This window comes from Neoarthrinium moseri, assembly GCF_022829205.1.
Source record: "Neoarthrinium moseri strain CBS 164.80 chromosome Unknown scaffold5_Wmoseri_CBS_16480, whole genome shotgun sequence".
In the NCBI taxonomy this organism is placed as follows: Eukaryota; Fungi; Ascomycota; class Sordariomycetes; order Amphisphaeriales; family Apiosporaceae; genus Neoarthrinium; species Neoarthrinium moseri.
Genome location: NW_026055119.1, coordinates 418,828 through 444,381, shown reverse-complemented (window position 1 = coordinate 444,381; position 25,554 = coordinate 418,828). Strand labels below are relative to the sequence as shown.

Genomic DNA, 25,554 nt, shown 5'->3' with positions numbered 1-25,554 from the left:
GACGAAGCTGCTGCTGCATGACTCTTGGCGTAGCGATCTGTGTAGTTTGAGAAGATGAGCCCCTCGTCCGGCGTGGCGATGAAGTTCGGCATCGGTTTAGTGCTATTGTTGCTCACGGTATAGCTCCGCATAAAGTTGATAATCTTGTCCGCGGGGAGCCTCTTCATGCATTCAAGCTGCTCGGCGCCCGAGTGTGCGGCACACCCGCACCCCGAGCTACGAGCGTGAAGTTGCTGTGCGTCGGATCCTCCGTCACCAGTTCCTCTCCCACTGGAACCAGCACACTTCCGCTTTGTTGTATGAGACCCTGGACGATGGGGTCCTCGGGGAAAGCGAGGTTCTGGGCGTCAGTCAATGCTGCGCCAGACGACTGCCCCCAGAGCACCATTCGGTTCGGATCGCCTCCAAAGGCTGCAATGTTGTCGCGGGCCCATTCTAATCCCATGCGCTGATATAGAATGCCCAGGTTGTTCTGGTTCAAGTCATGGCCATCAGGGAAACCCAGGGTCGTTAGGGAAGCCGAAGATATTCAGGCGATACTGCACGGCGACGACGATGTGGGCTTGGCGTTGTTGAATCCAGGGTTGTGGTTGCTGGTACGGCACCGAGGACTAACCGGCCTGGAGATCCTCTCCATGCAGCAAGACGAAGACTGGAAGTTTCTCCCGGCTTGTGTTGAAGGCCCTCGACGGGGTCTAGACTGACACGGACAGACAGTCTTCGCTCCAAGGTGCCACGTTCATGAACCACGGTTCGTCCACCAACCAGATGGTCGGCGTACCTGTTCCAAACTGTGGGCACGCGAATGGGACGGCCGAGGCGTTCAAGTGTCTCTTGCTTTCGTAACGCTGAGGCGGCGCAAATCGGAGTTTGTCCGTAGGAGCGCAGTCGTGGCTTATTCCGAGATATCGATGTACGTCAGGATATAATTCGTTCACAAAACCCATGATAAAGCCTGAACTGGTGTGAACTGGTGTCCACGGCGGAATCAGGACCCTCGCGTATATAAACGCATCTAAACCATGTGATTCATATTACGGAGTTCAAATTTTGAAGCTAATTTTGATCGTCCGCTGCCATTCATCCTCAGCCACGTACGAAAGTCAAAATACATAAAATATGACCGCTGATACGCAATCATGTGTGCCAAATACGACCCAACACTATCAATAGCAAGAGGAAGTTTCAATCAGTTAACGAGTGTGATAGTGGTTCTTGCCAGTAGCCACTAGTAGATTTATCCAGCACGGGGCTTCCTAGCGCTCACCACTGCCATTCCCGGGTTATCTAGAAACATCTTCCAATAATCAGGGTCTCCATTCTTGATAATCTCGGTATCCTCGTACCGTTCCGTTCGAACGTCCTCGAGTCCAAACTTCTCGTGCATCTTCGTCGAGCCTGAGTACATAATCTCCATGGGCGTGCCTTCGAATTCAATCGGTGGCTCCACGTGCATCACATATCGCAGCTTTATGCCGCCGGGTATGTCCTCGAGGTCTTTGTACGAGATACCATACTTTCCGGTGCTGAAGACCAAAGACCTCGGATCCCCGCTTCTCACACCCACGAATCGTCCTCCAGGCTTGATATGAGTAACGACATTCTCCCACATCTTCTCGAGTACCTTCTCACTAGTGGCATGATCAAAAAGCCAGTTCGCCATGACCAGGTCATACTCTCCCAGTTGCAAATGTTGGATCGACTGGGATAGATCAGCTTCCACCCACTTTATCTTGTTGCGGCCGAGGGATTCTTCGATATCCTTCCCAACGCGCATCATCTCTGGTGAGAGATCCACAACGTTCACGGAGCTCGCTCCAAGCTCAATTACCTGACGGGCTCGGAGGCCTGAGCCGCCGCCCAGGTCCAGCACTTTTAGCCCCTCACAATTGCCTAGAGCATTGGTCATGAGTTGGGTCTCCAACACCCCGCATGGGAGAGAGGTATAATCGGTATAAGAAGATGCTTGCTCATTGTATTCATTTATGACAGCCTGGTAGTCAGACATGATCGCCGATACGTAATTGCAATTGATGGGTTGGGATGTTGTGTGTAGTCAATCGAAACTTGTGTGCTGAACTACTCCTATGACAGTTTTCACCCCGAACCCCTCACAATGTTTTCCTACAGACGTCAGAGTGTAAGGGCCTCCAATCCTACAGATAATACCCGGCCTATCAACTCTGCAGCAAGTCGCCAAGTGTATGACAAGGTGGACAGTCACCAACCAAAGGCCAATAATTGCGCGCGGGGAAGAGTTCTTCACCAGTCATGCAGGGCTACTGCGGATGATTGCCCCAAAATGAATGTGACTGCAGGTAATGGCAAGTAGACTTCGGCACGGCGGCAAGAACGAGTGTGTCTCCAAATCTCCTTGGAGTCTTTGGAAGACCGTATCGGGCATTATAATTAGCGTGTAGTAGCATCATTAGCGTATAGTCAACCTGCCTGGCTAAGCATACGAGACTTTTCTGGCAAGGGCAAAGTCTTCTACCCAAGATTCGATTCTAATCTGTTATTCTGGTGCACTGGTTTTGCTTGTCCCATAATTCGTGCATCACTTTCGATCTTAGGACGAATTATTTTGACATATATCGGAACTACCATGTCCCTTTGGTTGTGGATCACGTTAGTGTGTCACTAAACTAGGGTTGCCTTGCTTATAGAAATTCTATCCATGATTCCTCCAATTTCCCCGAACATGAAACCATCAAGAAACACTTCGCCGCGTACCTCACGCTGATCCGCAGAGGATAGAAGAACTGGAACGCTACAGCCGCCGATAATCCAGATTTCGTCGTCTACGTGACCTTCTTCCCGCGCAAGCCCAATGTAGCCCTTCACCGTGATAAATGGCCGCCACGATGAAAGTCGCTTCATTCTAGCGAACCCTCGTTGGTCAATATTATCGGTTACTTCAGGAAGACTGAGTGCTTTGCCCTCCAGCTGGTTGCCCATGTTTGTATTGCGGCACCAGTGCCAAAACATTGTGGGTATGTCATCTGGTCTGGGTACTGGGTTCAAGTACACTCCCATGAGGCTCAGTGTACGAGTAAATGCCCTTGCCCAAGCACCTCTCTCTCCATATGGTGCTGGTCTATCTGCTACCTGCGCCCAGAAATCGAAATAATCCTGGAAGACTTTTGCGTCAGGGTCCGATAAGTCCGATTTTCGATGCAAGGCGGAAAAATCAGCTAATGCCTGGATGCGATCCACTAAAACACCTGATACAATTAGCTTGTTTTGATCGAAAGCAAACTCTACCGGGAGCGTGGCTGAAGCATTAAAATATGTCTGATCGTGTTCTAAGACGCCGAGACCAAGACATCGACGAAGATATCTTGAATGCCAGTTGGGTACCCAAGATGGCCCTTCGAAGGGGCGGGGAAAGCAAGTCCCAGACAAGTCATCAGATATTGTATCCTTTTGAGTATGAGTACACAGGCCGAGGAAATTGAGATCATTGTACAACTGCGCATGCGTCATGACACAAATCTGGTATGCTTCTTCTGCACTACGATGGTATTGAATGGGGTTTCCAGCAGCTTCGGATAGGCTGCAGAAGCCCAGGAGCCCATAGACTTGATCGTGAGCCAAACTCGCGCGCGTGAATCGAAGGTTTTCAAGCAACCAGAGAAGACTGAGATGTCGCGAACTCCTCGCGAAGTCCCGTAATTTTCTCATTGCAAGCAACGGCCTGACTTCACCAGTCGAGGCGACCTTGAGCATCTTCATGCTTTTTGGCCTTGCCACCAAAGCAGTTGTCGCATGATCAACACCGCGTAGGAAATCGTCGAAATTCATATAGTCAGACACACATAGGATGATTACTTCTGCAGAGATCACTGCCTCTTGGATAACCCATCGCCTATTGAACCATTCGCATTGCAGAAGGCGCTTGATTGCGTCCCAGCCGATAGGATCGAATCGAGTCCTGGGAGGATCGCCATCTCCCTCAATTCCGGTTTCAAGCAACTGCCGAATATAGTGAAATGCATATCGAATATGGCTGTCATACTCATGGATCCAAATAAAGACCGAAGTTGCTTGGGAGTATATTTGTCGCATCAGAGGAATTTGACATACTTTCTCGTCTAAATCGGCCTGATTGATACAGGCCATGTCAATCCACATTGGAAGCCGGGACCCATTGCTCCAGAGGTGTGGCAGTGTAGTTGGAGTATGGCAAAGTAAGCCAATGAGAAACGATTCAAGGTTACGTGATATTGAGATGTTTCTGTTGCCGCAGCCCGAAGTGATATACATAGATTGGTCCGCCTGATTCTGGCCCCAAACATGAGAAACCGAGATGAACGGTGGTGGTTGGCCGATGGGGACCCGTCTGACTTGTCCAGAAAGGGCGCCAGAAGGCGTTGGATCAAGTAGGTCAAGGAGTCGAATTTCTGTAGCCGGAGAGCTGAGACAGTAGTGATCCGATGCCATCGTTACGATCTATCCATCACGCCTCAAAGTGTTACTCGTTAGCTATTAAAAAGTCCTAGATTTTCAGCCCACAATTACTTAAATACTTTGGCGTGACTGATTGAGCTAACACGTGATCGGTGACCCCGCTTCCAAACCATGTCGAATACTCAACAATCAGCATCAGTAACTCCAAATTACGGAATTCTCAGGCATGACGAAACTTCTTTCCTTTCCCATCGCTGCTGCGTATATCGGTGTTGGCTATATAACAAAAGTCTGAGCATTGGTGCACGCAATATTTTGCTACACAGGCACGCCTCGGGTAGATAAATATTATCGTGCCCGAGGTATTGGTATAGTTCTCTCTACCTAATTAAGCTTAGCGTTGTTTATATTATACCATGCATACTTTCTATCTCATACATAACACATCTGCGTGGTTCCTACACAGACGCACTCTCTCTCCGATAGATCTCCTGAAGCCTGCTATTGTGCGAGGGTAGTTCTGTGGCCATCTGGGTTCACTTGGAATACACTTGAAACCACCACAACGGGAGGCCCAAAAGAATAGTGTTCTCATTAAGGACTCATTGGTCAGATAGATGTTTTTTTTTTTTTTCGCACATATTAGTGAGTGCTGCATAATGGTCTTTGAATTGGGATCATCGTTCCAGGCATAACCGCGGAATATCGGCATTGATACTATCTGTTTTCCTTTGTATACAGAACAGAAAACAGAACAGCTGCATGTTTGTTCATAAGTCATTATATCCAATACATGTCCTGGGCAACCGCCGATCTGCGATGGCCCACGTCCAGGCTCGACCTGCTTCCCCGGTGTAGAGGCTGGCAAATTCATCACCTCTCCCCTTTACCTTCATCCAACCCAGTTTTTCCATCGACGTGCTGCACAGACACGAGAGAAACACTTCAAACTGCTGATCATCGTCGAGAGCTAACGCGTTGGAAGCCAGACCATGACAGAGCGATGGAGCCTTGCGAAGAACTCCGCGCTCCCATATATCCCCTTGCGCTTTTTCAATGGCCTCCTGGATCTTGCTCTGGAGCCGTGGGAAGAGAGGCTGTAAAGAGCGCAGACTTAAAAGAATTCCTGGGCTCCCATGGCAGAACTGCACCAGCCTGTCATTCCCAGCCGGAAGCGACGATGGAAAATTTCCACTCTCAAACTGCTTGTCCAGTAGATTGGATATTATGTTTTCAAAACTGGGCGCGACTGAGGGCTTGGATAGTATGACTTGGCAGATTATTCCTATGGTCCCGTGAGCAGCCCCGAGGTATCTTTTCCCATGCCAAGTCCAAGGCTGTGGTACCTTGCAGATTCTATGGACCGTGCTTTCGATCGTGGTCTCTAGCAAGGAGGCTGTAGATGAATGCGACTTGTCTCGAACCACCGGACGACAGAGCCTCAGGAGATAAAGATACCCAGCTCGACCATACATCCATTCATTGGATCCATCGTCCTGAGTAGAGTTGATGGAAGGCCCGAACAAACAAAGCTGCTTGACGAGGCCCGCTTCCTGCTGGCTTACAGCTGTCAGAGCTAGATGAACAAGGGTCTCATTTGCGATTCCACAATTGTTAGGAGATGGCGGCGAATTGTTGGTATGACTGGAGAGATTGAGATATTCCTGACACCATTCGCGCAATGGTTGCTGCTTGAACTCGAGATCCGGATACAGCTCGGAAAGACGGTGGAACAGGTACGCGATCGAGGTAGGCCCCGTGTAGAAGCCGTGGAAAGTCCAGCCAGTCGAACACGTATGAACCGGGGGGTTGTGGGTGTTGATACGCTCTAGGCTAGCAATGAGCTCTTGGTGTGGGTCGCTCGCCTGGAGTATCTCTTTGGGATTGGAGAAGAACCGCTGATGGTGTTGCTGCGTCATGTCTGCTTCCTAATCCAACAATGTGTAATTGCCCCAAGCCCCAGAGGAATAGGGAACTATGTCTGGCTGCTTGCGCAGATATCAGACTGCAGCGGATAAAATATTTCATGAAGGCGCTATGGCATGAAACCGTCGGATCGAGGATACCACACGCGCTCTCGGCGGGGTCGTCATAACCTCATCCATCCAATACACCATACCGTGGCTGTGACTTGTCCTGCCTTGTCTTACTCGGGGGGCTTGCATCATCACTGACGGATTGGGTTTAGCGGGCATTTGGCTAACGAGAAAGTTTGAAGCTGACAGCTGTCCTGCCATTTGGCACTCAAACTATGTGTCCAGGCTTGAGGTTTCAGAGGAATTGCTGTTTAACACCACTTTCGGGTCGTTCCACCAAGTTGGTTGACTTGATCTCTGAAACTGAGTCCAGAGCTACATAGCTACACTGGTTGCACACAGACAGTGCGTCGAAGCCATCTCCGCTTGGTCGAGACAATGTTGAACGCCTCGCAAAAGAGCAAAGCTTTCCTTGTGGTACTCGGGGTGCAAAAGGATTTGAAGTGGACGGCTTATTCCATGTGTTTTCCAACTGGCTTTGAAAACTTCAGCCATGTTATATTTGACTGACGAGCTGTTGATGAAATTTGACTTGACACTGGTTCACCTGTTGAACCAGTTGATTTCAGGGCCAACCCCGATCGAAGACAAATCCAAATCCCAGCTACTACAACCGCTTTCAACCTGTTTATTACTCTGGTATTGTGGTGTTTGGCCGATTGGAAACATTTCGAACTGTTCCGCGTCTGCAATCGACAAGGTCCTTGGTGCCAAATCTGCTTCAGGGACGATGACATCCTCGCTCGAACTGGTACTCATGCCTAATGGCAGTTGCTTCTCACTTTCAACGTTGCAACAGCCCGTGAAGGGTATCCAACCGCTCATCAAGCCCCATGGAGGCGATGGTTCTTGCGATACTTGAGGACATCTATCAAACTTGGCCTGTTCGTATATCATCGAGGGAGATTGGAACGAGTTCCATTTCGGCCCCATTGACGGAATCAAGGCCGCCTCTGAGCCCTCATCCACTGCCTCAGCATCCGTATCAGTGTCGTTCATCGTTGAATATGGAGAACTAGATGGTGAGTATGCACCACAGGACTGTAGGCTTGCGACAAGTTCGTGAATGGTCGCACCGCCACAACCTGCTGCGTTTTCATCATCCCGAGGGATTCTCTGTCCTTTCCGCACCATGTCATACAATCTATGAATGGTCCTAACCAGGGTTATATGTGAATCTTCAAGGAATTCCACATACCTACAACCGTCAGTGATTGTGTAGCGATGACAGCTTTTCTTCTAGGTACTCACTCAGGTGTAACCTTGTAAGAGTCTGGTTTCTTGTTCGACTTCATGGTGCAAACAAAGTCGCCATCCTTACACTTTTGGCACGGGAGTCCTCCATCGCATCTTGTTTTCTTGAATCGGCACCGCGCGCAAGCCTTTCTTGTCTTCTTGATTCCTGCCATTTCGGAACGTGCAAATAATAAACAGGAAATCTGGCCTGTTCGATACAGTACCGTCGGGTTGATATAAGAACCAATATATAGAAAAGCTTGATCCTTGAGCTTTTGTGGGGGCACACTTGGTGACGTCAAACTTGTATGATAGTCACCGGAACGATGCAAGCTCGTTGCAAAGTTCAGAAATCTTGCCTGCCCCTGCCAAGGCTGTCTGCCCCGTGACTAGGGTGCTGTTTGAGTTGTTCTTCGGGATCCGGCGCTTTGATACGTTTGCTTTCGATCTCTTGGTCGCTAGTTATGTCATCTAAGTCAACCATTACAAGGCGCCGCATTCACGAGGATGCCGAATCTCTGTAGTGATTTGTCAATACTAGGGTTCATGTGCGTCTGCGTCGCGATCTGCTGATTGGTGTGAGAACAATCAGCCATTTGATTACGCTAGAAATGGGGATTCTGCCCGGGCAGTGGCATCACAGCGGCCGTAGCCAGTGGCTAGGCTGCAATACACCAGATCATTTCGAACTACATCTTCCAATGGGTTTGCTCCAATTGTTCGATATGTCGGTTTGGGATGGCATACATAGACGCCCAAGACACGCTACTCCACCACTAGCAGTCAGGAAGAAAAGTAAGCAAGCATCTGGCTGCTATTCATCTAGGTATGAGAAATAGAGCAAGATGATCTATCGTGTCAATCCGCAAATGCACCTTTTGGCCTCACAACCCTTCAGACTCGTGGCAGCATAGGATATACTGGGTTTATCAACACGAAGGGAATTTTGCAGCTAAATTTGAGATAGACGTGAGACACCCTTGTTTCTGCAGGTATTTCGATCTGCCTTGGCGTTCGGTGACTAAACCAGCAGTTGAAGGCTGAATGGACATCAACGAAACGCCCGAGGGGTACCCGAGATCGCTGCCCGGGCAGAATCCGTACCCGGATCCGTTCCCATAAATCGTGGCCAGCGGGGCCGTCAGAAAAGTGTTGAAGTCATCGCATGCGCAAGCAATGCCAAAGTCATGATCATCTCCAAGTTTTAAATGCTGCTGCATACTCGTATCCTGCCATTCTCACTGGTGTCCTGTCCTCCACAGTTCATATAATCGGTTTGCAAGTTATTCACGTAGAGTTCCGTGAGGGCCAGCTTCACCAGAGGCTCAATAGTGTACCTTGCTTGGATTTCGACCTCTATGAGTGAGCCTTCCGCTATTCTCGGGTATGATCGATAATCTTAGGGAGTGCCTGAGGGAAAAGCAGGACAAGGTTAAGTCATGTGGACAGTCTCCATTTTGTACTGCACGCGATCTACGGACTTTCGTGGTTATAAAGTCATTGCCTGCAAGGATCATTAAGACGACAAAGATGCCCAATAACGGTTCAATATACGCACTCGGCTGCAATTCTAGCAAATGCCAACCCCGCGCGGCTTGGCTTTGAAAGACGCCACTGAAAGGCCAAAGCACCTTCGTCTGGTCGTTCGCAAAAGCCACTGCCACTAAAAATTATCACTGGATTGGAAAACATCATATCTGTAGGAACAACGCATGCTCTGAGTGACGCCAGAGTGGCCATATTGGTCGCTGCCATCTTAGCCTCCCAGAGCTAATACAGGGAAGCTAAACAATGGCTGGTTGCGCAATAATGTCGATGCTACTTTCGAACAAGTCTCCAATCCCATTCATCATCCAGGACTATATTGAGTATTTTGCATCAATATGACCATAGTGCACAAGATCTGAACGACGCTCAAAAGCTGTTTATATTTCAGGTGGGCGCCCATGGCCAGACTAGCCGAAATACATATCTGGCACCTGTTCCATTTCTCACCTAAAATCTCTGACTAATTTTGTCCATGGCTCTGGCGGGAACCCCAAGAATATTTTCCCCGGAGCCTGATAATGATTGGTGTACATCGTCTTGTCATCTTGTCGTCTTGCGGTTGAACTTCAGGCCGGCCACCGTGGAAATGCCAACCACGTACTGGACATAGTCGCAAACCATGAGCCAGAATACTGTAGCGGAGGAAGGAAATGCAAGCTTTCGATGCAACGAATCGTGAAATAGAGCGCCACTTCATAGCGTCAGTACTTTGGACACAGCGGGTGCAACTCTTTTACTCACGCCACCAGGTCATAGATTATTGGAGGCTCAAATGACCGTGAGTAGCAGGTGAAGCCATTACGCCGTTTCAGGAATCCAACGCGATATTCGTAGAAGGGTTGGTTGAACCCTGGATGAGACCCTGGGGACTATGCTGCGCATGCCGGCAAACACCGAGGGCGGAGTCAACGACGGCGGATTTCCAACAGGGTTGGGATGCGGCTGCGGATGCGGGCATTGCTTCAATGTTCCTTGACCCTTGCAGTTTGCCGTGGGCAAGCAATTTCCCCGATACTCTGACTGATTCAGTCGGGCCGTTTCGCCCACCCTGACTGAAAGTCTGATTGCGGGTCAAGATTCATGGAGTGACACCGTTATCTAGTTGTTCAATGTTTCAAGTGCGAAAGCTCGGGGCTTGAGCCACAGGTACGGGCCTATCCAACATATCTAACAGCGCCCCAGTCACCTACGGATCCGCTGATGGTGCGGTCGATTCACCAATAATGACCAATGTAAATTGGGACCGGGTCCCCTGCAAGGAAGTGGATATGATCTCAACATATTTTTGTTTAATCGCAGACTTGTATCGGTCTAATCATATATTCCACTAATCCATGGGGCAGTGATACAAGGAGGACGGCCGCTCTAAAGAGATATGCTTATAATGACTGTAGCGCTGATGTGTCGACGCAGGCGTAGTATTAGTTAGTACCCCAATCAATGAGGCTTAGGCCTACTACCTAAGCCCCAGGATACTTAGGAGTCTAAAAGAGTGTGTCCAAGAAAGTTAAATTGAGCGAATAACATATTCCCGCCCGGCTGCATCCCATGTGTGGAAATTTATGTTGGTATCTATTGCGTCATGATTTCGTCAAGTTCGATACTCAAGCCATTTCCTTTGGTCTTATAGGTTCGTTGTTTGATACATGTGATTCTGCGCGCGCGCGCACTGGGTGAAGCTCCAGGGCAGACGGTTCGTTCCATTGGCGTCCGTCCTTCGACGCCCAGTTTTCGCGATCGACAGATACGTCAAGTTGTGGCTTAGTAGAGCCAAGCGCTGACCCAAGAGCTGAAGGGGTCGTTGACTGAACGTACTTGGATCGACTTGGGCGGGTTGAACCAAATACGGCAGGGTAGTACACTTTCAGTATGGTGCGAACTGCTGGGAGGCAAGCGCAGAGGATACCAACGGGAACCTCAACAGTGGTCCACACGCCAACCACTACGTAGTCCTCTATTGATCTGTCAGTGTATGGAGCGCAGACTGCATAACATAGATCTTGCACACACAAGCCCCTTGTGGCGGCCGGCCCAATATGAGCGGTGCCAGGGGGTCGGGCCTATTGAAGATCAAGACAGTGCCACTTACGGGTCAAGTTCGTCGTGTTTCCAAAGCTCACAAGGGAGTGAAGTCGAAGTATGCTAACAATCGTGACACTGAGAAGCAGTCAGCACAAAAATGCCATGATAACTGGTACAATTTGACAAACGTACATAAAGCCGAGACTGAACATAAACATGACCTGGACCTTTTTGGTTCTTGAAAGTGACAACTGCCACAGTTCTGGTAGCGGTAAGATAACAGTAGCCAAGTCCAGGAGGATATTGATTGCTGCGGCTGCCCAGCCCTGCGCATTGACGTTTCGGCAGGTGCTAGGATGTTCGTGGTCCCAGGAAAGCCACGCTCCAGGGACTGGTGTGCACTGGAAAATTGACACAAGATCAAATATAATGGCGTAGAGAACGTTGAGAGCGATCAAAGTGTATATGACTGGTTGGACGCCAGCAATTGAGCGTCTAAAGACGTCGAGGTAGAAAAGGAGGATCGAGATCTTCGTCAACGCGATAGCCGGGAAGTAGACAATTTCATCCCAATAATACAACTGTTTACTCAATAATTAGCATTGACGTCCTGTACATACTGAGTTGGTCGAACTGCACGCACATATAAGATTTCGGTTATATTCGATGGTGGGATATTCCATATATCTTTTCCGAGACCATACTGGGATACTGAGCAGATTATTAGGCGGAGAAGAGGAAGTAGACGGGGTTGGGAGCATACACGGGATGCTGAGAAACATCAAAGGGATCATGAAAAGCTGCACATAGTTAGTCGTGGCTCCAGGAAATAGTGGGCGAAGAACTTACAACAGCGGCAGTGATTGTCCAATCGTCCATGCCCCAGCTCCGTTTTGCAACGTGAGTCCGTGCTATGATACGCAAGACGAATGCCATTAAAGCAAGGGAGCCGATGACCATTGGCACGATAACCACCTCAGCGGTACGGTCCACAGGTGCAACACCGCACATGTCTTTGGAATACTTGGTGGTGGCTGTCGCGAGGTGAGTGACCTTTCTCAGTCGGTTTGTGGAACATACCCACCTAATTGATCGTATATACTGCAACTTGCCTTCACGCAAGCCGTGATGTCCTCGGTTAGAGGAACGTTTGTGCACACACAGGTAGCATTCGTAATGGAGCATGTTGACTCCTTCGTTAGCGACACAATACATTCCAGCTTGCTCTGGTCAGTCTGGTAGCCCGAGATTAGTGGAAAGTCTGTAGCTTACACCGCAGTCCGGAGCCATCGCTCGTGCAGCTAGGTCGTGGAACCCGAACGTGGACGCCATTGCAGGCGTTGGGTCGTCCTAGAGACATCAAACTCGACGATGATGTTTAACAGTGACGAGGAGTGAAAGCCATGTGGTTCAACGGGAAGCACTTTTCTTCGTTATCAGATTGTAACGATGCCAGCCCTTATTCATATCCACATCGCAGGGATGAATATCCATGTCATGGGCTACCTTGGTAGTTGATTGAGATCAGCCAGGGCTGGGTCATGGTGGTCAATACTATCATTGCCGATCCCTGCACACCCCCTGCATAAATCTGGCTAACTTAGTCATGTGCAAGGCAGTCCTTACCCATGCTGTTGGGACAGTCTAGCCAAGGATACCGGGGAATTCCGCCGTCAACAAACCCCCACAAACTGTTACGGTCCGTCCTGGAATTAGCGGCACGTCTGTGCCAACTAGCGTATGGTTGTCTAACACTGGGGCACCTAAGGGTCCTACATAAGCTCATACTGAGCCCTACAGATATCCACTTGATATGATCCCGAAGATTTCGCGGAGTGCAGTCGAACATCAACTACTGCCGAACAGTCATGTAATCCACCTTAGATGAATGTTGGATGCGTGGAATAATATATGATACGAGACTGATAATGTCTGGAATTGTTCTTTTGATAATATCGCAGGGATATTAAATTTCCACTTTGACAACCGCACTCGTTTTTCGACCATGTTCTTGAAATCAAGAATATGCAGGGTTATTCGTTCATAATTTGAGGAACTTGCTCATTATTTTCCGTACTTTTGCGTGGGGTGTATACACGGCAATTATGGCCAGGGATTGTGATTCTGGAACTGGATCCATTCATCCCTTGCCTTGCATTTCTATTTAGCTGAAAGTTAAAGAAAGAGAACCCTTGATAACCAAAATGCCGTGACTCGTATCGTGCCTCCATCTTGGTTGATGATCGGCACTCGAATATTCTCCTCACACTAGCGTAGCGCGGAATAGCTTAAAGACGTTAGGCATCGCTCCACACCAGGCTGCGAGCTATACTTAATGCGGTTCTTCCTTGCAGGATCATACAGGAAGCTGATGGAATAGCGCACGACACCGTGGTCTAGGTCGGGTTTCAAAGAGGGGTGAGAGGAAAGGGAGTAAAAGGTAGGAATCGAATCATGGCAAGAATTAATCGAGCGAATTGGTATGTGCTGAGAGATGTGGGTAAAGAACAACATTTCCCCCAAGGCGTTGGAAGATTGCCCAGTTGTAGACTCTTAGCTCCTCCAAAGGTGAGTAGTCATAGAAGGAATTACGTAGTTGACTGCCTAATTCACAGTTTATCCGGCTGGTAGCGTACATGGCGCCGTTGGTCGCGCTTTTGGTTAGTCTATACCGACCCTGCAGGGCTGGATTTAGCTAATGCAGCTTGCCAAACTCCAGGGTGGAAAATGGGCTTATTATTCAGGTTTTATTAAGATTGTTACGTTGTCGCTCCCCGCTTCGGGCCAATGGGATACTAGGTAGCGACCCAGAGATGTGGGCTTACCTTGAGCGACGCACAATTGGACAGTTTGTTCATAGTGCCGGACCCTGACAGCTCTAACTGCCCTCAAATTACCTTTCCGGGTAAGGTGGGGAAGTCGGACGGCCATGTGCTGGTGTTTGATATACCATCTAGTCAGCCGCCGAAATTACGCGGGCAAGGGCGAGGAACGGCGGTGGATCGGCTTGACTTGACTCGGCCTCAACTATCGCGCCGGAATCGTGAAAGGGGGTGGGTCATGTAAGACACGAAAGTGTCCGTTCATGATTAAATACTAGAAAATCCGATCGTCTGTGTCCCCCATCAGCTAGCAGCGAACGAGAAAATCAGAAACGGAGGAGAGGAACAATTGTTTCAAGATGAAGACCTCTCCATTCTTTGCTGGTCTTCCGGCCGCAGTTGGATGCATTCTATTTGGGTATGAAAGTTCTAGTGACATGTTTCTAACGCACTGCTGACGACACCTGGCAGTGCCACAGTAGGGGGAGCCGCCCATCACTACGGAAGCCATCACCAATTCTTTGACAAGCGTGAAGCCAGCGCATCTTCGGATACATATGACTATGTAGTCGTCGGCTCTGGGCCAGGCGGTGGCCCGTTGGCTGCGAACCTAGCTATCGCAGGCTACAGCGTGTTGTTGATTGATGCCGGCGGTGATTCGGGCACAGACGACACCGAAACTATCCCAGCCATGCACTTATTTTCGACCGAGTTCGAAGACTCGAGGTGGAACTACTTCGTGAACCACTACGAAGACCCCGACCGTCAGAAGAAGGACTCCAAGATGACATATCGCACTACAGACGGCAGCTTCTACGTCGGCCTGGATCCTCCTGCCGATGCAGAACCTCTCGGGGTTTGGTATCCTCGCGCCGGGGCACTGGGAGGATGCACCCGCCATAACGCCTTGATCAGCATCAAAGCATTTGACAGTGATTGGGAATATATTGCAGATCTGACCGGGGACGACTCGTGGAGATCAAGCAACATGCAAACCTACTTCGAGCAGATCGAGAGAAGCGCCTATTTGCCGAACAGCGTCGTTGGCCACGGCTTCCATGGATGGCTGTGGACCTCGTTGACGTCGCTCTCTCTCGTTGTCGAGGATCAGAAACTCCTTTCTCTCATCATCTCCGCCGCTACCGCCATGGGTAAAGGACTTCTTACCGGCCTCGTAAATACCGTCTTCGGTCTTGGCCAAGTGCTGCTCCGCGATATTAACGCTCCTGGCCAAGTCAGCCACCCTGGGCTCTACCAAGTCCCTCTATCTATGCACGATAACGTACGAGGTGGACCCAGAGACTTCATTCTGAATACCGCCCATGAAGTCAACTCAGACGGATCGCGCAAGTACCACCTCGATGTCAAGCTGAACACTCTTGTATGCTCCCTTCATTATTGGTATTTTATTGTGGTTGTACTGACGAATAATGAATCAGGTCACAAAAATCCGTTTCGACGAGAGTGGAACAAAACCCAAGGCCGTAGGTGTCGACTACCTCGAGGGCGAATCCTTGTATAGGGCGGATCCCCGATCCGACGGTGCGGTCCCTAAGGGCTCGGGAAGCGTGAACGCAGCTCGTGAGGTTATTATTGCTGCTGGTTCATTCAACTCGCCCCAACTCTTGAAGTTGAGTGGCGTCGGCCCGCGGGAAGAGCTGGAGTCATTCGATATCCCTGTAGTAGTCGACCTTCCTGGCGTTGGTGGCAACATGCAAGACCGATACGAGAACACTGTGGTCGGGAAAACGGATACCGATTTCGTTATCACTTCGAAGTGTACATTTCTGCAGTCGATGCCGGACCCCTGCCTTGACGCATACCGCGCTGGAATCGACCCGATCACCAGGGGAGTGTATGGAACCAACGGTATCGCCATCGCCATTGTTCTCAAGTCATCAGTTGCAGAAGATGAGCCTGACCTGTTAATTTCGGGAGCACCCGCCAACTTCCAGGGCTATTTCCCTGGATACGCGAACGAGTCTTTGTGGGATGCACAACACTGGGCATGGATCATCCTTAAGGCCCATAGCCGTAATAACGCCGGTACGGTGACATTGAAGTCGACAGACCCTCGGGATATGCCGTTGATCAAGTTCAACTCCTTGGACACGGGAGTGAACTCCCAAGGTGAAGGTGACAAAGACCTGCAGGCCGTATATGAAGGCTTCCAGTTCGCGCGAAGAGCTTTTGACGACTTGATCCCCTTGGATGGTTCGTTCACCGAGGTCTGGCCGGGTGCAGATGTTGCCGACGAAGGAGCTGCCAAAGACTTCCTCAAGAACGAGGCTTGGGGTCATCACGCATCCTGTACTTGTGCTATTGGTACTGATGATGATCCCTTGGCGGTCCTAGACAGCAAATTCAAGGTCAGAGGCACTGAGGGCCTGCGAGTTGTGGATGCCAGCATCTTTCCAAAGATACCTGGGACTTATATTGCTCTTCCTCTCTATATCGTCTCTCAGAAAGCTAGCGCGGTAATTATCAACGACGCTCGGGCTGCCTGAAGTGAATTCTGAGATGGCTGGATCCCCTCAACGATAGGTAGATTTGTAACTTCTTGGCGGAAACGCTATGTATATATTATCGACTGGAATTGTTTTACCGCAACTTTAATATAATAGTATCCAGTCTCGGACAAACACGCAATTGCCTTTTTGCAGCTACACATGCGTGAGACCTATGCAAGATCCTCATCTTCTTACTGCGCTTGTCGGCTCTCGTGTACTCGATCTGGAGGTCATGAGCAGTGGAGTAGCCACTACTACCAGCAGGAACTCTGGAGAATGATCATCCACGAACGGTCTGGGAATGGAACAGTCTAGCAATCTGAGTTTCGCGTACTGTGTATAGTGATCTGCGGCACTAGGGGGACCTGGGGACCGGGGCAGACCGGAAGGAACCACTTAAGTTAATAACAGTGCATCTAGTGTCTCTTGGAAGTTGTCCGGTTACCTGCTTGACATCTTATGAAACACGCCGTCCATTTATATTCAACTACAGCCAAATCAGGTTGTCGACACGCAAGATCAGTAACACAATCGGATTCGCACAGTGAAGCCTACATATTATACAAGAGCGGAAAACATTCCACCCAGGATACAAGGATAACAGACGAACGCGATGTCATTAATGACCCCTGGCTGCCTGGTATGTTGCACTGCTGCGCTAATTGTTCAGCCGCATTTGCGCAACAGCTTCCCGCGGCAATTAATCAGGTAAACTATCTTAGTATCGGAAATCAGCCGAATTTTGCCCTCAACAGAGATGCACAACATCCGGCACTTGAAATTTGCTTCCATTTCGGAACTTTCGTGGCATCTCGTGTCTTTCGATCTTCCGAAATCATAACAGGCCCCATAATGAGAAGGAATGATACTACAATTTGGTGGCCTTGGTGGCCGACATGTGTGGCAAAGATAGACGATGAGCGAATATGAATGTGGCAACCTACCTGCGTCTACACTATTACACCTTCTCCATCTACTTCGTAGTGTATCGGCTGATCAATTTTGCGTATGCGGGGTTTCTATTGTCTCGGTACATCTTATCTTCTCTCATGGCAATGGTAGTTTTGGGCCTCTGGACGTTTGCTCCTACAGTGCTATCGCAAGGCTTACGGCAATCCTCCACCTCTTCGCGCCATTTCCTAATACCCGTAGAAGCTAGGGAAACTGAGAATGAATACGATACCACAGCAACCACATTATGCTAATTCATATTTTGGCTCCCATCAAATTAGAATCATGATTCCTTATAAGCCGTCGCCGGCTAGCAATGAGAAGCTGAACATCTACCGTTAAGCCAGCACTAGACCATCACCCGACCCAAGTTCCACGAAGTTGTAATTTGGCGCTTCCTCTCCCAGAGACTGAGTCTTCTTCTTGACAGCATCTGCAACCGTATACTTTGTCCTCCTTAGCATTGGCGCAATGAAACCACCCCCTTTCTTGATCTCATCATGTGTAGCAATCCAGTACCGGGCGCCACTTGCCCGGACTGCTTCGAGGCCGTTCAACGCACCAAGATTCAGCTGTTTGGTCATCCATATCCTGACATCATGCAAACCGTGCAATAGGGCAAGGGTCTCTATATCAACAGATTGGACAGCCTGGAGATCCGATCCTTTGATGCCATGTGGCGAGTATATGACAGCCTGCGACTTGGTACCGTGGCGAAAGACCAACATCACGGCAGAGTGGTAGTAAAGCGCATTCCCCGCCGTAATGACCCGCCCAATACCAACCCACTCAGGGAGTGGCGAGACACTCAAGACGCGCTGCCAATCCTTGGTAGAGGATGAGAAGCCTGGAGTTGTCGTTACATTGCTGAAATGCTTCCATGACCTGATAAGCTCCGCAGCCTTTTCTGTTGCGAAAACAGGAACGTCCCGCCGCAACTCCTTGAGCGTCGCCTCGTGGCAATGATCCGTAAACTCATGCGATATAGTGACCACGTCAATATAACACTTGAGAGGATATTGCGACTCGTTGGAAGCACCGCCTTGCTCTGCTTCAGCCAGAATTTGGTTCAACTCCTCAATGGTCTCGATGCACGGCGTCACGATATGCCACTGGGTTGAGAACCACGAAGCGACGTCGGACTGTGGCCCCTGCAGCCAGGGGTCCAGCAGTATATTGAACCGACTGCGGCCTGCAGGTGGTTGACTTGATGGTGGATATGGCAGCGAAAGCAGCCATGTCGTGTCGGCGTTTAGGTGGATCAGCACGGGCGGGCTGGAGTCCTGCAGCGCGTTCTGTAGCGTGGCGCGCTCACTGGTGCGAATGATTCGCTGCGCAGTTTGTGGCTGCTGTAGCTCTGATAGCGCCATGACACGATATGGTTTCACTTGCTTGACGAGTTGTTATGAGATCGGGACAATGATCGAGTTGATAAAAGTGATGGTTCTCCCATAGCCACTTAATCAAGAAGTCTATGATGCATCATCCCGAAAGGACATGCGCCGAGGTGATCCGCAGGACCCCTGTCCTTCCAGAACTGGAATAGCTCATCTGGCGGGCAGGCTTGACCTGACAGTGCAAATGGTTTGGAATCATTGTCCCAATGATGTACCACAGGAATGGCATTATTCATTGTGATTTTTTAAAAAAATTTAAAAAAATAAATAAGAAGAGATAAAGAAGAACAAACTTGTCAATTTATTGAATGAAACTTCAATTGCAGACTTCTGGTAATCAAGTGGACTTGTTCCCAGAGTCTATATGGTCATGGCTGGAGGTCAAATGCACATAGAGAACTACCACCAATAGCGATGGAACTAGGACGGCCAATATTTTCATCTGCACTGATATCATAACCTCCAGCATCGCTAGCAATCCATTCTTTGCTACTGATGTTCTCGACATAGGCTCTGCATATGAGTCCGACCGTCCGCTGAGGGCAGCTTCGACGTCAGCATAGTAGCGCCCACTTTGTTCGTAGTGTTGGTGGTGGGAGGGAAAAGCACCCTGGAGGCAAAAGTCGCATCGATTTGAAAGAACGGCGGAGTTGATTGGTGTGCTCTCTTCTCCGGCCCTGCTGTTGCCGTGATCATGCACAAACGTCGTTTTGGGGGCTACTGGCAGCGCCTGTTGAGTGTTCAAAGTTAGTCTTGGTACAGCAACTGTGCCGTATGAAGGTGCTCGATACGTTATGAGTGGTTCAAGGTCCTGGGACCCGCCCCCCTGAGACACTATCATAGACACAGCAACTATTCTCAGACTGCGAAATCTCAGATTGGACTTTGCTCAAAATGAATCAGGTTAGTCTTGGCGACTTGAATCCTGGTAGGTTCGTTTTGCCCTTCGCCCACTTGTGATACCGCCGAAGTGAAAGTTGCAAAGCCGGACGAATGGTATTGTGTTGTATGCGAGGTCGCAACCCGTTTTTATTACTGTCAAAGAGACAAAGCAATTGACATCCTAAGGAAGTCAAAAAAAAAAAAAAAAAGTAAGAAAGAGATTACCAGCATCACTTTGTTTCATGAAGTTCTGCTCACGTCGCCCCGATCAAAGCTCTCCATGTGTCGTCGGGTCGCAGCACGTTATGACCTCAAGGAGTGCTAGTCTAATGGAGAATTAGGTTTCTTGAGGATTGAGTATTTCTTCTCCTTTTCCTCGGCCTTCCACTTTCGTATGAGACCACGCGGAGGCATTCACGCCAGCGGAGGGATGACTTGTCGTCGCAGAGTAGACGAAGTAGATGAACAAGCTACGTGGGGGCTAGCTAGTTACTTCAGTACTTAGCATAGTGGCGCAACACGCCACTAGCGCGCTGAGCTGGCCCTTGTTTTCCACGCCACTGACAGACGCGCTTGTAGCCACGCGACTTTCCTCGAGACTTGACCGTTGCTTCACGACTCTCATACGGTTCTATCGACAGGCGAGCCAGGTCCCTTGCTCAACCCATCCAGCATACAATGGCCTCTCTCCGTGCATTCACGCTGGACAAGCACCTCTTCAATCCTTCGCTTTACCGCAGAATCACCAGCCTCTGGTTCGAAGGCATCCCAAAAGATAGCACGGTCATGTCCCGGGAGGCCGGGATGAGATGGTTCGGCGCGGGTGTTGACCCGGCTGCAAAATCCGCGTTCGACAATGAGTGCCACAATACGGCACGAGAAGCCCTAGAGTCTATTGGTCCTAAGAGACTGGGGCTACCGGACTTCACCTCTGTGGAGAAAGATCAAGTCAACTACCTGGCTCTTGCTCGGCCATTTCAGGACGAGTACAATCGAACGGGTATCCAGAGGCAAGAAAGTACAGAGGCGGCTCTTGCGATTGTCCTGTTGCTGGATCAATTTTCACGTAATCTGTACCGGAGCGACCAGGGGCTGGTCTATATACACTATGACCGGTTGGCACGAGCTGTGTCTCAAGATATCCGTTCACGAGGAATTCAGCATGATGCCGAAATTTCGCACGTGTGGCGGTTCTGGTTCTATATGCCACTCATGCACTCAGAGTTCCTTCAAGACCATGTTGAGCTGGAGCGTTACGTACAGTCTGAAATGTCGGCAGCGAAGGAAGTAGACAATCAGGCTCGAATCGAATCCCTGGAGACGCAGCTCCGCTTTGGAAAGGCTCATTCGGATCTCATTCGCAGGTTCGGCAGATATCCTCATCGCAATAAGTGGGTGGGTAGGGAAACTACAAAGGAGGAGCAAGATTTCCTGGACAATGACGGTGAAACGTTTGGATCTGGCTGAACTTTGAAGCCGAGATTAGCAGGTAGACCTTAAGTGGTGTTACTCATCTGATCCTCGCTTCGTTAGCGTCCCATCTTTGTCTTACCATGTCTGTCAGTCATCAGAAAACAAATCATCTTCGTGACTAGAGTATGCTCGAGTCTCGACGCCGTTGTGTGTGAGGGAAACCAGTCTACGTTGTAGCACTCTCCCATGCTCAAATTGTCGTTGTACGACATATTGTCAGTGCGACGAAAAAATTAACTAAGGAACGATAATGCGACGAAGAAAGCAATCAAGGAATGAGATTGCGACTCTTACAGAAGGGATGACATCGGAGATACCCCTTCCAGCCTATATGTCACCAAGAGATGCAGTCCTCGTGAGTCCGGTATACCCCTTTCAGCCAACATGATGCCAAGATATGCAGCCCTCGTGAAACTAGTATACCCCGCAAAATGCTGGTGTAGTATATACAGTGAACTTAGCGTAGTTAGAATAGAACACTCGCGTCAAACAGAATTTAATCGCGAGGAATACAATCTTATCTGTAGCCTTGTTTCCGTTCATTGCGATGCACAGTCGTTCTCCGTCTCAGGTAATGGCAAGGCTTTTCCGCCTGCTGCTGGCGTGGCCCACACTTGCTACGTCGTTATCGGTATACAACAAGGCCCATATAAGCGAAGATTCAAGGTCCCCCGATATCTATGATTACGTTGTTGTTGGAGGGGGTTTGACAGGACTGGTTGTAGCAAATCGTCTTAGTGAGAACCCCAAGAGTATGCCTATTTGCCATGTGTTCCCGGACATAACTCTGGAAAGCTTATAATTCTATTCTAGGATCTGTGGTCGTCGTTGAAAATGGCTACATTGACAGAAGTTATGCTGTGGAATTGCCCTATGCCACTTTAGGTCTCAATACTGCCGACATGTGGAACATCACATCTGTATCTGACAAACAACTCAACAACGCGACTTTCCGAGTCCCCGTCGGCTCGGTGGTTGGAGGCGGATCGGCGGTAAACGGCATGGCTTGTACTCGGGGCTCTAGAGCGGACTACGATGCTTGGGAACAACTTGGCAACCCCGGATGGGGCTGGGATGGGCTGTTCCCATACTTTCTGAAAAGCACCAACCTCACGCCGCCGTTACCTGAATTTGTGGAAGATTTTGGTGTTACCTGGAATGACTCAGTATGGGGCCACAATGGACCTGTGCAAGTTGGCTTTGCGAGTGTCATCTACCCAGATGTCAAAGCTGTTAGAAGATCATGGATTGCTCAGGGGGTGCCGAATGTGACGGACGGCGCTTCGGGGGATCCTTTGGGTCTCTTTTGGCTGCCAACTTCACTGGATAGCAGCAGTGGGACGAGGTCCTCTGCCCGTGCTGCATATTACGACCCGATTTCCGCTCGCCCGAATCTACGTCTTCTCACCGGACACCGCGTATTCAAAATTCTTTTCAAAAACGATGGCCTTGATACCACCGGCGTGCTGGCAATATCCCGTGCAGATAACTCCACCGTAAGATTGTCTGCAAACAAGGAGGTGATCCTCGCTGCTGGGGCTGTCTTTACACCACACCTTCTCCAACGGAGTGGAATAGGCCCGAAAGATGTCCTTGAAGCCGCGAATGTGACAGTCAAAGCGGATTTGCCAGCCGTTGGGTCCAATTTCCAGGACCACCCGGTTGCAGCGATGGCGTATAACATATCCAATCAATCATTCCCTAATCCGTCATCCATGGTATTAAATGCAACCTTCAACGCTACTTCTTGGGATGAGTACCTCCAAAATCATACTGGACCTTATACCGGTGGTCGAGTTACAGGGACAGGAAATAGTCTTGCACTACACCCACTTTCACGCCTCGCCGCTAACTATGAGGCCGTTGCAACGAATATAACATCGCAAAACGCGCTCGACTTTCTCCCGGAGATCTATTCGCGGAACGCGTCACTCCTTAGAGGATTCGAAGCACAACGAGACATTTTTAAGGAATATCATCTTATCCAATAGCTCTTCCTGTTGCGAGACACATCCTGCACTCGGTGGTGGTGCCGCAATGAGCCTTCAGAAGCCCTTGTCGCGGGGGATTATATCCCTTGATCCTGCAAATCCCGACGGTCTGCCTCTGGTCAGATACAATACTCTCATGAATCCTGTCGATGCAGAAGTTCTAATAGCAATGGTGAGGTATGTACGCGAACACTGGGCCCGCCCGGAAGTTGCTCAGTTTTCCCCGGTTGAAACCCTCCCCGGTGCACAGTATCAGACAGACGAAGAGATCCTGGATGGTTTAATCGCAACTGGCATACTGACTCCAACAAATGCTCATTCCAGTGGTTCCTGTGCAATGATGCCTGCAGAGCTGGGCGGTTGTGTTGGGCCGGATCTACTCGTGTATGGGACGCAGAAGTTGTCAATTGTGGATGCATCAATCCTGCCCCTAATTCCAGGTACACATCTACAGATGACTATGTACGCAGTGGCCGAGAAAGCTACAGACATCATCAAAAGTAGAGCATAGCAAAACAGCCTAGCGATGTGCCTGCAATTCCGTGCTGTCAGGAACTGGCTGTCTGAAATGCTGGAAAGCCTAAAACCCGCCAGGTATAGCGGGTACAAATTGCCGGGTTTTGTTGATAATTTTATGATAGGATCCAATTGTCATTCACCTTTTTCAGTAGTCATTTTTCATTCAATCATCCTGTGTATTAATTATAGGTGAATATGTAGATGTTGGCGCTTGCTGATAGCTGCGAATAGCCAGTGGATCCAACGCCCTCATAAGAACCATCACGTCCGTCCGCAGAGCACCTGACATATATCTTGGAGTATCGGTAACATCTAAACCAGACGTAAAATGAATACGTTGCTAGTCATAGACGCAGACGTATCATGTATGCATGGTCTATAGTTTCCAACTTCCTGGTCACCCCCACTCGGCCGACCGCACCCCTGTAAGTTGCGTCATCCCGAAGGGATGGTTGCAGTCGACTATCAGAACCAGGATTAAATCCAGGAACAGGCTTGCCCCCTTCAGGACCACCACTGGAGGCACAGACGAAGGGAAACCGATGCTTCCAACTCCCTGGTCTCGTTGCGGGATAATACGATCTCACTGGAGCCGCATAACGCATCAAACCTGATTTCAAGCCTGGTATCGCGACTTCGCTTACCCGTCCTGCATGAGACTCACCTGGGAAGGGGCAATTCTGGCGGGGTTTGTTCTCAGTTAGGGAAAGAGAATCAAGTTCAGAACCAGGTATAGATTCCCGAAAGCGTATCAATCGAATCATTTGGGGTCCATGCGACCAGCCTTAATCCTGGAACCCCCTGCTACGTGATTGGGGACCCCGTCTCAGGATTCATGCAAGCCGAGCAGGTTGAATGCCATCGCCGTGCACGATGACTTCACAGTATATCCTAGAAACAGTACAGCGCCCCAAGGTTCAGTAGTAGGATCTCATACGCAGAGGATGAAGTCATTCTCGACCTGTAATGCTAAGATACAGAGACTTCCAACGTGTATAAAGGCCCTCCTTTTGCCAGCATCAACTCTGGACTTTCTCATCATCGCATCGATACATCTGATCAAAATCCCAGACAGCCTGCCTTCACGCGCAATAGTATTTTCGCCACCGCCACAATGAGCTCCTACGAGAACAACAACTACGGCTCCAACAGTCGTGATAACGGTGAGTTAGCATCGTCATCTTAATTTTGAAATCTAGGGTCCAGGGAACTAAATAGTGCGCTAGACCGCTTTGGCAACGAGTCTTCCTATGGCTCGTCGGAGCGATCTAATGAGTACGGTTCATCCAACTCATCTTATGATCGTGAGGGAGGTTCCCGCAACGAGAGGGGCGGTGATAGTAGCTACGGAAACACGTCCTCTGGCTCTTACGACGGAGGTTCCCAAAGAGAAAACAACCAGTCAAGTTACGGCGGCAACTCTCGTCGGGACAATGATGATGGCTATGGCAGCTCCCGCCGTGACAACGACAACAGCTATGGCACCTCTTCTTCGGACTCGTATGGTGGAAACTCTCGCAGCGGCAATAACGACTCCAGCTACGGCAGCAGCCGTCGAGATGACAATGAGTATGGCTCGTCGGGGCGCAGCGAGCGCTCTGAGGGTGGTGCTGGCATGCTAGGCTCCATGCTCGGTGGAAGCTCCAACAAACAGACAAGCGGCGAGCGCAAGAACGAGGACTTCACTGACAAGGTCATCGACGGTGTCGCCAGCTATGCCAAGAAGCAGTGGTAAGCTTCTGCTTCATGGTCTTGGT

General features: G+C 49.7%; 10 protein-coding genes across 10 annotated transcripts; 4 read left to right on the top strand and 6 right to left on the bottom strand.

Annotated features, from left to right (window-relative positions):
• Positions 1 to 163: 163 nt before the first annotated feature.
• On the bottom strand, positions 164 to 2,008 carry JN550_002311 (uncharacterized protein; the record flags this gene model as incomplete). Its single annotated transcript, XM_049313593.1, has 3 exons — positions 164 to 472; positions 541 to 894; positions 1,268 to 2,008. 3 exons carry the CDS (start codon positions 2,006 to 2,008, stop codon positions 164 to 166), a joined length of 1,404 nt encoding a protein of 467 aa, XP_049175602.1.
• Positions 2,009 to 2,640: 632 nt separating this feature from the next.
• Positions 2,641 to 4,443, bottom strand: JN550_002310 (uncharacterized protein; the record flags this gene model as incomplete). Its single annotated transcript, XM_049313592.1, has 1 exon — positions 2,641 to 4,443. The coding sequence occupies one exon, from the start codon at positions 4,441 to 4,443 to the stop codon at positions 2,641 to 2,643; it is 1,803 nt and encodes a 600-aa protein (XP_049175601.1).
• A 737-nt stretch (positions 4,444 to 5,180) lies between these two features.
• On the bottom strand, positions 5,181 to 6,329 carry JN550_002309 (uncharacterized protein; the record flags this gene model as incomplete). Its single annotated transcript, XM_049313591.1, has 1 exon — positions 5,181 to 6,329. One exon carries the CDS (start codon positions 6,327 to 6,329, stop codon positions 5,181 to 5,183), a length of 1,149 nt encoding a protein of 382 aa, XP_049175600.1.
• Positions 6,330 to 6,989: 660 nt separating this feature from the next.
• JN550_002308 (uncharacterized protein) lies at positions 6,990 to 7,741 on the bottom strand (the record flags this gene model as incomplete). The annotated part of the gene is made up of 2 exons (XM_049313589.1): positions 6,990 to 7,644; positions 7,698 to 7,741. 2 exons carry the CDS (start codon positions 7,739 to 7,741, stop codon positions 6,990 to 6,992), a joined length of 699 nt encoding a protein of 232 aa, XP_049175599.1.
• A 3,093-nt stretch (positions 7,742 to 10,834) lies between these two features.
• Positions 10,835 to 12,263, bottom strand: JN550_002307 (uncharacterized protein; the record flags this gene model as incomplete). Its single annotated transcript, XM_049313588.1, has 5 exons — positions 10,835 to 11,184; positions 11,320 to 11,387; positions 11,445 to 11,833; positions 11,957 to 12,052; positions 12,102 to 12,263. 5 exons carry the CDS (start codon positions 12,261 to 12,263, stop codon positions 10,835 to 10,837), a joined length of 1,065 nt encoding a protein of 354 aa, XP_049175598.1.
• A 2,170-nt stretch (positions 12,264 to 14,433) lies between these two features.
• On the top strand, positions 14,434 to 16,581 carry JN550_002306 (uncharacterized protein; the record flags this gene model as incomplete). The annotated part of the gene is made up of 3 exons (XM_049313587.1): positions 14,434 to 14,492; positions 14,546 to 15,455; positions 15,514 to 16,581. The coding sequence occupies 3 exons, from the start codon at positions 14,434 to 14,436 to the stop codon at positions 16,579 to 16,581; spliced, it is 2,037 nt and encodes a 678-aa protein (XP_049175597.1).
• A 1,292-nt stretch (positions 16,582 to 17,873) lies between these two features.
• Positions 17,874 to 18,905, bottom strand: JN550_002305 (uncharacterized protein; the record flags this gene model as incomplete). The annotated part of the gene is made up of 1 exon (XM_049313586.1): positions 17,874 to 18,905. One exon carries the CDS (start codon positions 18,903 to 18,905, stop codon positions 17,874 to 17,876), a length of 1,032 nt encoding a protein of 343 aa, XP_049175596.1.
• A 1,587-nt stretch (positions 18,906 to 20,492) lies between these two features.
• JN550_002304 (uncharacterized protein) lies at positions 20,493 to 21,281 on the top strand (the record flags this gene model as incomplete). Its single annotated transcript, XM_049313585.1, has 1 exon — positions 20,493 to 21,281. One exon carries the CDS (start codon positions 20,493 to 20,495, stop codon positions 21,279 to 21,281), a length of 789 nt encoding a protein of 262 aa, XP_049175595.1.
• A 580-nt stretch (positions 21,282 to 21,861) lies between these two features.
• Positions 21,862 to 23,278, top strand: JN550_002303 (uncharacterized protein; the record flags this gene model as incomplete). The annotated part of the gene is made up of 2 exons (XM_049313584.1): positions 21,862 to 22,039; positions 22,101 to 23,278. 2 exons carry the CDS (start codon positions 21,862 to 21,864, stop codon positions 23,276 to 23,278), a joined length of 1,356 nt encoding a protein of 451 aa, XP_049175594.1.
• A 1,633-nt stretch (positions 23,279 to 24,911) lies between these two features.
• On the top strand, positions 24,912 to 25,532 carry JN550_002302 (uncharacterized protein; the record flags this gene model as incomplete). The annotated part of the gene is made up of 2 exons (XM_049313583.1): positions 24,912 to 24,960; positions 25,024 to 25,532. The coding sequence occupies 2 exons, from the start codon at positions 24,912 to 24,914 to the stop codon at positions 25,530 to 25,532; spliced, it is 558 nt and encodes a 185-aa protein (XP_049175593.1).
• Positions 25,533 to 25,554: the final 22 nt, after the last annotated feature.